The sequence below is a fragment of the Equus caballus genome, chromosome 10 (genome assembly GCF_041296265.1).
Source record: "Equus caballus isolate H_3958 breed thoroughbred chromosome 10, TB-T2T, whole genome shotgun sequence".
Classification (NCBI taxonomy): domain Eukaryota; kingdom Metazoa; phylum Chordata; class Mammalia; order Perissodactyla; family Equidae; genus Equus; species Equus caballus.
This window is the reverse complement of record NC_091693.1, coordinates 83,135,588-83,150,626: the sequence shown is the minus strand read 5'-3', so window position 1 is coordinate 83,150,626 and position 15,039 is coordinate 83,135,588. Positions and strand designations below refer to the sequence as shown.

Below are 15,039 nucleotides of genomic sequence, written 5' to 3'. Positions count from 1 at the left end.
TAACAGACTAGATAGGTAATGGGGGAAAAGTGTTTTTGCTATAAAATGACAGTTTCTTAAGATGACTTGTCTTCTGTGCATTTGTAGGTTTTTAGACAAATGGCAGGTGTCTTGCTGCAGTGAACCTGGTTCTTAAGACACTTATAGGAGTGCCACATCTAGAACAGACAGTGGATATTTACAGGAGAAGTTATAATTGCTTAGTGCCAGCAGATATAACAGGGAAGCCAAGGAAAATGACCTTTTGTCCTAACAGTGGGACTTTACTGGAATAAACAATGTACCTTGCAGGTACAGGGTCCAAAACAAGGGTCCTCGTTTGTGCTCCCTGCCCCACTGCAGTTGCAGGGTTTGCAGTCTGGATAGCCAAAGTAGCCCCGGGCACAGCGGTCGCAGCTCACCCCTCGGAAGCCAGGCTTGCAGTGACAGGAGCCAGGTGCCAGACCTAGAAGGTGAGAGATAAGTATCAACATTTTTAAAACAAATATGTAATTTAGTTTCTAAGTTTTTAATTATAGTAAGCTTTAACATTCTACTTTAATAAAAAATTTAGTTTCTTGGTGGACGTCAATAAAGAAAAGTTAAAACCAAACGACGTAGGGTTTAATTAGAACCTGGCTATGATTGGCTAACATGGTGTCTTCTAAGAATCTTTAAAAATATTGAGAATGAAAAAAAAGAGAAAATCTCAAAGAATCTACCAAAACTAAGGCTACGGAAAAACTGCCACAATGATCAAGGAGTAATTTCCATAACTCAGACTGATAACACTGGATTAAAAATAAGCACAGGGTCAGCTCCAGTGGCCTAGTGCTTAAGTTCGTCATGCTCCATTTCAGCAGCCAGGATTCGGTTCCAGGGTGTGGACCTACACCACTCATCAGTGGCCATGCTGTGGTGGCAGCTCACATACAAAGTACAGGAAGATTGGTAACAGATGTTAGCTCAGGGCAAATCTTCCTCAGCAAAAAAGTAAATAAATAAAATAAGCAGAAATCTGTGCATGCCTGTTGGCTCATAAGCTCCTGAGACCATCGCAAGATGGAAAAGTGCTTTGGGAGTAAAAATATACTACTTAAAAATTTAACAACAATTATCTAAGTACAACATCACTGAGTACGATAAAGACGAAGAGTGTTCATGGGAATGGATATTTTAGGGATAAAAGAAACAGAGGAGGGAAATGAAAGTAGTTTAAATTTACTTTTTCTTTTTAAATAGAGAAATGCAAAAGGCAGTATTTATTCTTGTCTTCGATTAGAGAAATGGAAAAAATGCAGTGTTAATGAATATAAGCTACTGACCTTTGAAATCTGAAAAAATATAAGAGCAAGTCAGTAAAATATAGTCCACTCAAAAAAGGGAAGGAAGGGAAAAAAAAGCAAGGGAAGATTGTGGTGAGAAAGCGTCAAACAGAACAACAGAAAGGGTGTCAAACATACAGATCGACCACACACAGATGAGTTACACAGTCTCACTGTTCTTATTAAAAATATGTGCATGTAATGTTCACAAGAAATACACAAAATGACAAGAAATATTAAAAATAAAAGAATGTAAATATACTTCGGGAAAATATATAGAAAAGTAAAAACAGTTGTAGTAATATTAATAAAGGCCAAAGTAGAATTCAACTAACATAGATCCTATAAGACAAGCTCTCATTTCACATTGATAAAGATATAATTAAAAAATACAATTTAAGTTATTATGCTTATGCTCTAAATCGGCACTGAATATAAGTACAAAAATACAGAGACAACAAAAGATACTGGAAATCAAAGAAAAATTGTCCACAAATCAATGGCTGATAATGACATTAACCTATCCACTTTAAATATTACAGATGAATTAGAAAAAAAAAGACAGAAAATTTGAGTAATCTAATAAAGTTGAATTATATATTATATGGCATACAAATATTTATTGTAGCTTATTATTAACTAGTCCACAAAATGTCCAATTTCTCAAAGCAGAAATTATCCAAGCCTTGTTTTCTAAGCATAAATTACTACTTCTATATTTGTAACAAATACCATAATAAATTAGGTTTAAATTAAGTATGAATATCAAACATGATAATAGAATTTTATACAAAATTCAACCACTCCAAAAATTAATAAATATTTCTCTTTTATAACTCTTGGCTTAAGGAGAAAAATCAAGACTTCAATTGCAGATTAAATAGTTTTCTAAATAAAATACAACAGCAGTGAGAAAGGAAGATAGCAATGATTATAGGATATAGAAAAACTGTAGTCAAAAGTAAAATTTTAGGCTTAAGTACGCCCATTAATTTCAAAAAATAACGTAAATAAATTAAAATTTAATTCACAAAATTTAAAAAAAAAAGAGAAAACAAAATGAACCCCACAGGAAAGAAGGGAGAGTTGAAAAATAAACAAAAGGAAAAGCAAGTAAAGAAGAGAACCTTAAGCAAAAGTAGTATCAGGAGAGAACCAAGGATCAAAGAGTGACCGCAAAAATGGTTTAGCAACAGCTAATTTTTACAAAATGTTTTCAAAGTTTGAATCTCTTATGGGGCATATAAAAAATAGAGCACTACACATAATTCAGTTCATGAAGCAAGTAAAAACTTGATATCAAAATCTAACAAAGATTACCCTAAATAAGCATAACAGCTAACACACAAATAGCACTTATTTTATGCTAGGCATTATACCTAGCGTTAACACTACACATGGGCTAATTCTTTTAATACTTAAAACATCAAGATGATGTAGGCACTATTATGTTTCCCATTTCACAGATGAGGAAACCAAGGCAGAGAGAAATGAAGTGATTGGCCAAGGCAGCACTGTTGGCACAACCAATTTAACATATGAACCCAGATGACAAAATCCTAAATAGAATAAACACCAAACTGAATCTTACAGTACATTAAAAGAACCTTCCATGATGACCAACAAGATTTTATTCTGGTAATATAAATATTGTTTAATATTCATAAGTTGATTGTTTTACATAACATGTTCATAGGTCAAATGGAAAAGAAATCTGATCATTTCAACAAAGGTTGTAAAAGTATTCCAAAAAGTTAACATTTACTTCTAATGTTAAAATTTCCAGACAGTGGGACTAAGTGTAGATGTACTCCATGTAATAATCATGTCTATCTCAATGTCTGTTTCTGGAAATACTGTGAATTAGATGTCCAAAGACCCTTGTTCAGAATGCCTGACAATACAGGATAAAATTAAAGAAACGGATAGATAGATAGAATGATTGTGCTGGTATGAGACAAGGAAATTCTTGTAGATCAGAAACTACAAAAAAATGACATTCTAAAGGAATAAGTTAGCTCTTAAGCTAGTGTCTTTCCTGGAGTTGACTGATTCTGATTAGCTAGACTAGGACATGGAGCATGGTTTTAAGGAACAAAAGACAAATTCTAGGTAACTACTCAGGTTAGGAGGTCATATCAGAGAACTTTATAAGGCTCCTGAAAGGAGAAACTAGGAAATACACGCATGAGAACACACACACACATTCACAATCATGAAATACACAAGAAAACAAGGCCCCACTGAGTAAGAGTCAGCACAAAAATCAAAGTGCAGAATCAGTCTCCTATAGATAATGGAGAGTGCTCCTAGGAGGTACAGAATAAGAAATAAATATATTTAATAAGTTTAAAGAAAAAATTATACGAATTTAACTATATTAGATGAACCTAAAAGAGACTACGGGAAAAACAAAATAGAAAGTTCCTTTGTAAAATATACTAAAGTAAGTTTCAGATTGATTAAGAAATTAAGTATCATAAAGTAAAAATCAGAAAAATTAAGAAAATAAATACATTCGTCTGATCTTGGGAGAGAGGACAGCTTTAGAATGATAAAGATATGGAAGAAATTGAATAAAAAAATACTAATGTATATAATAATCTTAGCATAATGTCACTATTATAGCTAAAGATGTTTATCTGAATTGTAATAGGTGATTATATAAAATTTGTTTCATGTATTAAAAATTCTTATCGATAATGAAACACAAACAAATTCTGGAACTTGTTCATAACAAATATGACATACTATTATTGTTTTTAATATTTAAAGAGCTCTTACAAATCTATGGGGGAAAAAACACCTTACACCAAAGGTAATCATTTCTCTAGTAATCAGGTTAATGCCAATGAGATACTGGAATATCGTTTCTCACTCTCTGGTTAGTCATAGTGACTAAGGAAGTCCAAAGCATTAGGCTACATCTTAGGCTTTTTCCTAAAGAGAACATCACACCAAACATGAAGATAAAAATATATTATGGGTATGTGCCCAATTTTGGAACTCAAGTTTATATTGAATAATGTATATCTAATTATAATATTATAAATTTTGATTATTGCATTTCAATTGTAAAATTAGAAGAATTAATTATTGGTATAGAACCAAATATAACTGTACAATCACTTAAAAGATAAAGATGCAACTGACAGACATATTCAAGTGGGTTGGAAGATCAGTGGAGAGTGTAGGGATGGTTTTTTCTCAGCTGGCATAGTAGGACCTCAAAAGATCGAGTCTAAATTTAATGGATCATGAAATAAGAGATTTAAGCTTTTATTTAACATGATAAAGATACTATAGAAGCAATACATAATAAAAATGTATGAATGGTGGAGAGAAGGAAGGAGGCAGTGTGAATGAAAGATTCCTTCGTCTTTCAAGATGGAGAGTCAAAAGCAAAATTTATTGGAGATGAAAAATACTAAAAATATTATTTAGACGATAAGTTCTTTCAAAAGAACTTAACAGGAGAAGAGGCTAAATGTGATTAAATTTTAAAATGAAACTGAGGTGAATAGGTTGAAGAGGACACTACTGCAATTTATTTTATTCCCTTTCCTACTGTTAAACTTTCATTTTACTACGTATTTTTTTATGATAATTGAAAATATTTATATTCAAATATCTTCATTAAAGCATTGGTTGCAATAATCAAAATTAGAAACAATCTTACATAAAATTGAGTGGGTAAATAAATTATGGTAACTCATATAGTAATGTATGATTTAGGTGCTGTGTCAATAATAGTATTTATGCTGAATTGCCACAGCACTGTATATTTATTTTTCTACTTTTCTATTTTTTATCACTTTTTCAACAATGATATACTTAACATTTTAAAAGTATGGGAGAAAGTTAAATGACATTACAGAAAATAATGCTATTTAGTTATTACTATAAAAACATAAGGGCCTATGAAATGAAAAATTAACTCAATAATTCACCATTTGAATATTAAAATAAGTTTTTTAATCTTTTCAGATTTAAGGCTATAGGCTTTAAATTGATAATCCTAAAGTTTTATCAAGACAGCAGGTAAAACTGTGCCAAAGAAATATTGCCTCTCTTTTAATTTGAAAGTCACTGGGGGGAAAACATATATGGCAGCCATGATTTATTTTAGTCTTTCCTAAGAAGAGAAGACTCCACTCTTAGATATATAAGGAAACTGTTCCAGATACCTTCTGTGAATTTTCTACTTAACCTTGGCAAGCAACTCTTCTGGAAGTAACTCCTCAGTCCTTTACATCAAAGAGTTACTTTGGCCATTGATTCCTTTCTGTTTGGAGTTCATCAGGAATTTCAATCTTCAATGCAAGTATTTGGCTTAAATTAGTGTCAGACTCTTTCCCTTCATTAACTCATGACCGCTACCTTTTTTAGGCTTTCATGTACACTTTTTTGCTTTCCATATTATTGACTACATCTCAGTCTGTGGTCTCTGTTCGCTCCTCCCCTTGTGGCACACACATCTCTCAATGAATGCTGTCATTTCACACTAGAAACCATAAAAACTACAAAACTAATAAATATTAAGACATAAAAAAATTACATACACTACAGATTTGTGATTGACCAGAAAACATATATATATATTCACAGATATGTAAATATGTATATACATATATATATGAGGCAAAACAAATTATTCAACTCTTTTAGCTTTTAAGGCATTATACTTAAACATGAAGTTAATTATTTAGATGAATAAAAAATTGCTTCCTAGAAGGAACATTGATAGATATAAGAATAAATTTTCAAGTGAGTGAAATTTACTGCCAAATGTTCTCCTTTCAGTTGTCCTTTTATCACAACAATGGCCTGTCCCAAGCTCTCACCTCGTCGAGCATGTTTCTCATCCTTGACACAGACTTCATTTAAGGAACCAACTGGATCACAGTGGCATGGCTGGCACGGTCTGGGATAATTTGGAGATACCTAATGAAAATATTAAAATGCTTTTATTCAAGTGTAAGGAAAACACCAATATTTTTCAATTCAGTAGACTTTTAAGGACAAATTAATATTAATAATACATAGTAATAAATTATAGAGAGAAAATTATAACAAAAGAAACTATCTTTAGTATGTATTTGCAATTTCTAAAATCCATTTCTTCAAAATTGATATGTAAAAGTAGAGAGGATAGTACAATAAACTTCGATATATTTGTTTAGATTGAACTTGTCAAGGTTTTGCCATATAAGTTTAATCACTTTTTATCCTTTGCTGAAGCTTTTAAAGAAAATTCCAGATAAAGAATTTTTTAACCCCTACACATTTCAGTATGCACCTATTTCTTTTATTATAATCACAGTACCAATATCATAACAAAGAAAAATAACAATATTTGTTTGATCTTCTCTAATACGCATTCCATAATAAAGTCTTCCTGATTGTGTTTTTTAAAATTACAACATAATTCAAAACCAGTCATTTTCTCCAAAATCTATTTTTCAGGAACTTTTTTCATATTGATCATAGTGTGATTAATTAAGTATAAGTTGGTATCTGGTGTTTGAAAAAGGATAATGTTAAATATTTAAATAAAAATTTGGTTTTCTGGGGAGATAGCATAACCTGGGGGGGAAACAATGTTGGCTCCATAATTAAAAAAACGAGCTCAGATCCCATTGTGGACACTTACTGGCTATGTGGCCTTGTGCAACTTAATTACTTTCTTGTAATATGAGGATAATCATAGGAATATAGTGATGCTATTAAATTAAAATTAAAAAGAATAACATGTAAAGCATCTCATAAGATTCCTCAGATATATTAAATACTCAATATATCTAATAGCTTTTAATGTTAGAATATTTTAATTAAAACTAGACTGTGCTAATATACTGTATATCAACATTTATTTTTCAGATGCAATAGGATAAGAACAAAAAAATAATTAAACTTGCCTAGGAAATACTGAAATACTATTGAATATATATTTCCTCCACAAAATACAGATTTTATATACATATATATCTGGCTTAATTTATAAATGAAAACTTGTAAACTTGCATGCTAATATAAGTTAGTGTCATAAACAGAGAGCTATTTACATGTCTGACAGAATATAAATCAACTATGTTCACAGATCAGTTTCAACATCATCTTTTGTTTAAGACATATTCATTCATCCTTCATTATGACGTAAAGACTGTGCAAGGCACAGATAGGTAAGGGCTGATCTCTGCTTCCAATAAGCTTACAGAAATAACAGACTTGAAAGACTGATTAAGTAGAATGTGCCAAGTGATAAAATAGACATACAACCAGAGCATTGGGGGGCAAAAGAGGAGGGAGTAATAACACACGACAATGAAGTCAAGCAATCCTTCAAGAAAAGGTGACATGTAGACTGGAGTTTGATGTATGAGTAGCAATTTGAGAGTGGAATTGGAAGAAGGGCTTTCTACCCAGAGAAAACCACCAAGACATGAAAAAAAAACCCAAAAAACCCTCTGTGGGCATATGGCAAAAAATTTCTTTTGGGTAAAATCTTGGCTCTTATAAATATGATTTATGATTTCAATGATGAACTTGAGTAAACCAAAGCTTCCTAATTCATTATCTCTCTTTGTGGTAATTGAAAGTCTATAAGTATATTTACTTTAAATTTAATTCTAAATTTTATTAAAATAATAATTTAGATTACTAATTAGTCCTCAAAGTAAACATTACATTATATATATATTTACACATATATATTTAATTTAACTATTAACTATATGTATTTAATGGATAAATCTAAAATCAGATTTTAAGACAATAATTTTAAGACTATTGTAGAGATAAGTTATTTAGCTATAAAATTGTTCTGCACAAAACTTTTCTTTCTATATCCTCATAAAAACACAATAGATTTCTACCCAAATATTAAACACGGCAATGATTTGAATTTTTTAACATACAACATAGAATAAGTATTTTTATAAGTACTAAAATACCATAATCTCTGCTCAAATTCACTTAATTACTTGACTTGTAATAAAAATTTGATCAAGCTTCCAATGGGGGAGTGTCTTGTATGGGTTGGATCCACACTCAGATAATAATTACAAATTCTGGACAAAATATAATAATCAAATATTTGAGGGCCTAGGATAATAACCAAAAGCAGGCAGAAATTAGAAGGATTTGAGGTTTGAAAGAAAAAAAATACACTAGCCAAGATCCAAGTTCATAGTCGGGCAGCACCAAAATCTGCATATCCACACCCCTCAAATGTTTAACTGATCCCTTCATTGTACATCCATTCAGGAGACTCCAAGGAATCCAGTGGAAAGTAATGGCTGGAAAGCTGAATGACCTGAGCAGTTTTCAGGTCTGCACACCATAAAGTAAACAGAACTGGAGTTGTCACCCAAGTTAGAAAGGGTAGCTATACCTTGAGCTTTCTATTTGTCTACCTTAACAGAGTGTAAAAGTAAGCCACCACAATTTCATGGTCATCAATCAGTAAGTTGCCTACCAATTAGAACAAAATTCAAAAATCTTCAGTGGAAGATAACAGAATCCTGTCACTACACTGTAGTATCCGTAATTTCCTGTAAATCATGTTACTAGACAGGATTCCTGTTTCTCCTGAAGAAACAAGGTGCCGTCCTTATTCAATAAAAACCAAATCAATAAAAGCAGACGCTGAGGTGTCCTAGGTGTTGAAATTAGCAGAAAAGAACTTATCTAGGTACTTTATATAGGCCCAAGAAGATAAAGGAAGTAATGTTTATAATGAGTGAATATAAGGAATATTTCAGCAGAGAAATAGAAACTATAGAAAAATATAGTAACTCTAGAAAGCTGAAAAGTAAAATATCTCAATTAAAAAATTAACTGGATGTGCTTAACAGCAGATCAGTGATGGCAGGGGAAAAACAGTACGGATAAATAGAAATTATTCAATCTGAGGAATAAAGCAAAAAAATTTTTGAATTAGCACAGCCTCAGTAACCTACAGGACATAGTCAAGCAACCTGATAAGAACGTAGCTGAGTCTCAGAAGGAGAAGAGAGAGCAGAGCTCCAAAGATCTGTTTCTCCTCATTCTCCCCCTCCTCCTTCCCCTCCTCTTTCTTCTTGTTCTTGTCCATCTTGTTCTTTTTCTTAATCTTGTTCTTCTTTTTCTTCTTTCCCTTCCATCTCCTCCCCCTTCCCCTTCTTCTTCTCTTTTCCTCCTCCTGCTTCTCCTCCTTTTAACAAATCTTTACAAATGTGAAAAACATTCTTTGTTTGCAGGACAGAGAAATATAAGCCATGGACCAAATCTGATCTAGAGGCCATCGTTTGTGTATACATGGTCTAACTGCTAAAAGGAAAATATAAAGAAAATATCTTGAAATCAGTCAGAGAATTAAAAACACATTATATATAGAAGAACAAAAATACAAATGATGGCTGCCTTCTCATAAGAATAAATGAAATCCAGAAAATTCTACTTTTTTAAAATGCTGAAAGAAAAACATTCTTAAGATGAAAATATCCTTCAATCAGAGGGGTAGAATAAAGACATTTTCAGATAAAACAGAGCCGAAAGAATTCGTCACTAGAAGTTCTGCACTTCCAAAAAAATGTTAAGGGAAGTTCTTTAGGCAGAAGGGAAATGATACCAGATAGAACCTAGGGAGAAAGGAAAAGTATTGGAAACGACAAATATATGGTTAATGCAAAACTGTCTTCTTTTTCTTCTCATTTCTCTAAAAGAAAAGTGACTTCAAACAAAAATTACAACATTGTGCAATATATGAAAACAATAGCCTAAAAGAGGTAAAATTAGAACTATACTATCGTTAGAGTTTTAACCATATGTGAAGTGTTATATTAGTTACTCTGAATGACACTGAAAAGTTAAAAAGATAAACTGCAACCACAATAGTGTAACCTGAAAAATAATACAGAGGAGTGCAGCTAAAAAGACGATACATGAAATAAAATGAAACACTGAGAAAGATTTGTTTAACACAGAAGAAGACAGAAAAGGAAGAATGCAAACAAAAATTTTATGCAAATGGAAAACAAACAGCAAACTCCACCATGTCATTAATTCCATTAAATGTAGGGGCTAAACACGCTGTTTAAAAGACAACGGTTGTCAGGATAAAAAAGCAATGCCCACCTGTTTTGCTGTTTATAAGAGACCTGCTTTAAAATAAAAATGTAAAGATTGAAAATAAAATAATGGAAAAATATTTACTATGCAAGGAGTAAGCGGGTGCAGCTACCCTTGATAGGAGACAAAGCTGATTTTATGACAAAAATTTTTACCTGAGATAAAGTGGAGACTTTCATAATTATTAAAATGTCAAGTTGTGACATAAAATACATAAAGATATAAAAAATTCTAAATGAGTAGCGCCTAATAGTGCTTCAAAGAACATGAAGAAATACTGACAAAATGAAAGGTAAGAACCGACAACCATGGATTGGACAAATCCACATTTATAGCGATTAAAGACTTCAGGATAAATATTCTTCCCAAGTGCATACGTTCGTTTACCAAGAGAGCAGGCGCTGAGCCATATGAGAAATCTCAAAACTCCTCTAAAGTTTGGCATCTTAGAGAATGTTCTCAGAGTATAAGACACTCAGCATAGAACTCAATAAAAATCTGATATTTAATAAAGCTCAAATATTTGGAAATTAAACAACAGAAGAAATCACAAGAGACATTAGAAGTTATTTTAAATAAATGATAATGAATATAAAGCATTTCTGAGCTCATGAGAAGCAGGTAAAGATCCTACTAGAGGGAGATTTACATTTAAATGCTTATATTAGAAAAGAAGAAAGGTTTAAAATCAATAATCTAAGTTTCTAAGTTGATAGGTAGTAAAAGAATAGGAAATTTAAACCCAAAACAAATTAAAGAAATAATATAGTAAACATGAGGAGAAATCAATAAATAGAGAAAAAATAAGAAAAGGGTAAACTGTTTTTTGAAAAATTTTAAGGAAATTGATAAACCCATCATGAGTGACAAATAAAAAAAAAGAGAAAAAACATAAATTAACAATTTTAGTATTAAAGGGAGGGTATCAGTATAAATACCATAGACTTTTAAAGCATAAAAAGGGAATATTGAGAAAGATTTCTGCCAACAAATTTGACAACTTATATGAAATAAACTCTGAAAAATACAATATATCAAAACTGAACCAAGAAAAAATACAAAACCTATCTAGCTTCTGTATCTAATAACAAAATTGAATTCATTATTAAAATTCTTCCTACAAAAAAGGAAAAAAAGAAAAGAAAACTGAAGTCCAAGATAGTTTAACTAGGGAATTCTATCAAACATCTAAAAAAAAATTAATTCCAATCTCACATAAAATATTTTAGAAAGCAGAGAAAGACGAAGCATTTCCCAACTCATTTATTTATTTTTTTTTTTGGTGAGGAAGATTTGCCCTAAGCTAACATCTGTTGCCAACCTTCCTCTTGTTGCTTGAGGAAGATTGTCACTGAGCTAACATCTGTGCCAGTCTTCCTCCATTTTGTACGTGGGACACCACCACAGCATGGCTGGATGAGCATTGTGTAGGTCCACACCCGGGATCCAAACCCACAAAACCTGGGCCACCAAAGCAGAGTGTGTGAACTTAACCACTATGCCACCAGGTTGGCCCCATCTCAACTCCTTTTTTGAAGCTATTATACCCCAATACAAAAACCCACAAAAGCATTATAAGAAAGTAAAATTACATACCAATATCCCTTATGAGAAAATGTAAAAATTCTTAACCAATATTAGCATATTGGATTCTCCAATAAATAAAAAAAATAATATTTCATGACCAAGTGGGGTTTATCTCACAGACGGGAAGTGGGTTTAATATTTTAAAAAAACAATCAGTGCACATTAACCAGGTTACCAGAATAAAGGAGAAGATTCTTATGTTCATTTAAGTAAATTAAGAAAAGCACTTGACAAAATTCAATCCCTCTATATTACACAAATTCTCAGAAACCTCGGGGTAGTAGGGAACCGACTGAATCTGATACAGAGCATTTATGAAAAACCTGCAGCTCACACCATGCCCAGGGGTGAAATACCATGTTTCTCTTTAAAATCGAGAAGAAAGATGTTTACTGTCACCATTTTTAGCTAACATTGTCATAAAAATTGCAAAGGAAGAAATAAACTTCAATTTATATACAGGAACTATGATGTTTATGTGTATACTTCTAAATAATCTAGTTTAAAAGTACCAGAATTAATAAATGAACTTAGCGTGGATATAGGATACAAGGTCAATAGTCAAAATCCTTCTAACAATAACATTAAACAATTTAAAAAGTATTTTTTACAGTAATACAAAACATTATACTGAGGATTAAATTTCACACAAGACGTACAAGATCTCTGCATTGAAAACCCTGCTGTGAATAATTGAAGAAGATGTAAATAAGTGGAGAGACATACCAAATTCATCGATTGGAAGACTCGATACCGTTAAAGTGTGAGTTCTCTCCGTATTTGTATTTCGAGTCTATCCAACAATCCCAACTAACATTTCTGTCATTGACAAGTTGATTCAAAAATTTGTACGGAAAAGTAAAGACCCTATGGTAGCCAAAACAATCTTCAAAAGGAAGAATAAAGTCAGCGCCCTTATGTTTCTGAATTCCAGGCTTATAAAGCCAGAGTAATCAAGGTAGGTGTACTGTTAGCATAAGGATGGACAAATACATCCATGGAACAGAACTGGGGCTCCAGAAACTGACCAACAGAAATTGACCCACGTAATTAATAGCTTTTCAACAAAAGCCTCAAAGCAATTCAAAGGAGAAAAAGAAAGCATTTTCAAAAAAAAAAAAATGGTGCTGGAATAACAAGTTAATCATGTAGATCTCAATCATTATTTCACACAATACACAAAAATTTACTTGAGATGGGCCATAGTCCTAAAAGTTAAAATTATAATATTTCTAGAATAAAAAAAGGACATCTTGACTTGAACAGACACTTCACAAAAGAAGATATAGGAGCAGCCAATAAGCACCTAAAATGACAATTAAATCCATAAGGGGATCTGCTGTAAATCCATAACAGAAGATCTCCTGTAGCACCAGCATTGATGGGAAGGACTCAGTGGCCGCCAAATACCCACCTGCCGCACCCACTACACCCACACCCACTAAAATGGCTAATTCAAAAAGATGGTCAACACCAAATATTAGTGATGATATGGAAGAAGTGGAACTCACATTTTGGGTGAACATGTAAAATGTTATTAATAATTTGGCAAAATGTTGGCAGTTTCTTATAAAGTCAAACATATACCTATCCTACAAAACAAGCATTCTACTCCCAGATATTTACACAAGAGAAATAAAACATGATCACAAAAAGACATATAAAATTGTTTTATAGGAGCTAACCCAAAAGTGGAAATGACCCAAATATTCACCAACAGGATAGCAGATTAAAAATTAAGGAACGTTCATGTAAAGGAACACTACCCAGCAATTTCTTTAAAGAAGAACTAACTATTGATGCACACAACATGGAGAAACCTTAAAATGTTATACTGAGTGAGAGAAGGAAGACACAAAAGTGTATGTACTTTATGATTTCATTTTTATGAAGTTCTCTAAGAGGCAAAACTAATTTATGTTCTACAAATCAGAACAGAGTTTGCCTGGGGGTGGAATTGACTGGAATGAGACACAATGGGACTTTCTGGAGAGATGGAAATGTTTTACACCACATCCTCAAATATTTATATCAGTTTCCATTATGAAACGTTCCTAGTCACCTTTTAGAAATTGAAGTCTATCAAAATTATTTCTCCATATGATATATCTTTGTATGGAAAAGCCAAAAATAATACTTCATGAATGAAAAGCATACTTTACCCCTTTGGGTCTGAAGAAACCATCAACACATGTCTCACAGTTGATCCCAGCAGTGTTTCGTGTACAATTGATGCATACACCCCCTCCAACATACTTTCCATGTATATTCAAACTCAGATTTCTCCTGGCAACATTTTCATCATAATAGCATTCTTCAGCTTTCCCATGACAATTACATGCTGGATTAGGGAAAAATAAATTCATAAATATTAATTTCAGATATATTTAAAAATCATTTTCTGTTATATAATAGATTTTTATACTAAATTGGAAACTATATTACTGTTAGTATACATATATATAATCAGTACAAAAGTACGCAGAAAGTATTTTGATTTATTGGATATATTAATAAATTCACACTTTTTAATGGAACTTGAAATAATTAAAGCATATAAATTAAGCCGAGTCGTATGAAATTCACAGTTTTTACTAATTTTATCTTGCAAAACAGAAATTTCCTATGGTTCAACATATAATTTCCCATTATGACAAACAAATTATTGAACTATGGCACTGCATGATTAACACTCAGGTAATCTGTAATGAATAATTACTATATGTGAATCTCTGCCTTAGATCCTATGGGTAAAAAAGGACGTTTAGAATATAGTTTTACAACTAATGATAACTAAAACTTAGGGGGTTCTTTATGCCATGTTCTTTAATCCTCAAAATAGCTTTATGAGTTAGGTAATATTATGAACCTCCTTTCATATGTTAGGAACCTGAGGCACAGAGAAGTAACTTGCAAAGGTAACCAAATCAGTGCTGGAAACCACTCTAAAGCCAGAGGTCAGAGTCCTCATGGCTCACCACTGCCCAGTTCCCTTCCAGTTCAACCTAATGAGAGAAACAGGATGTCTCAGGGCCAT

General features: G+C 32.1%; 1 protein-coding gene across 3 annotated transcripts in view; it reads right to left on the bottom strand.

Annotated features, from left to right (window-relative positions):
* LAMA2 (laminin subunit alpha 2) overlaps positions 1-15,039 on the bottom strand; it is a 541,014-nt gene that overhangs the window by 296,480 nt on the left and 229,495 nt on the right. For all 3 annotated transcript variants that reach the window (XM_014734836.3, XM_070223794.1, XM_070223795.1), the window contains exons 8-10: positions 14,165-14,343; positions 6,149-6,248; positions 285-445 (exon numbers count right to left, since the gene is read on the bottom strand). In XM_014734836.3, coding sequence (XP_014590322.1) covers positions 285-445; positions 6,149-6,248; positions 14,165-14,343 — 440 coding nt within the window. The remainder of the gene's footprint in view (positions 1-284; positions 446-6,148; positions 6,249-14,164; positions 14,344-15,039) is intronic.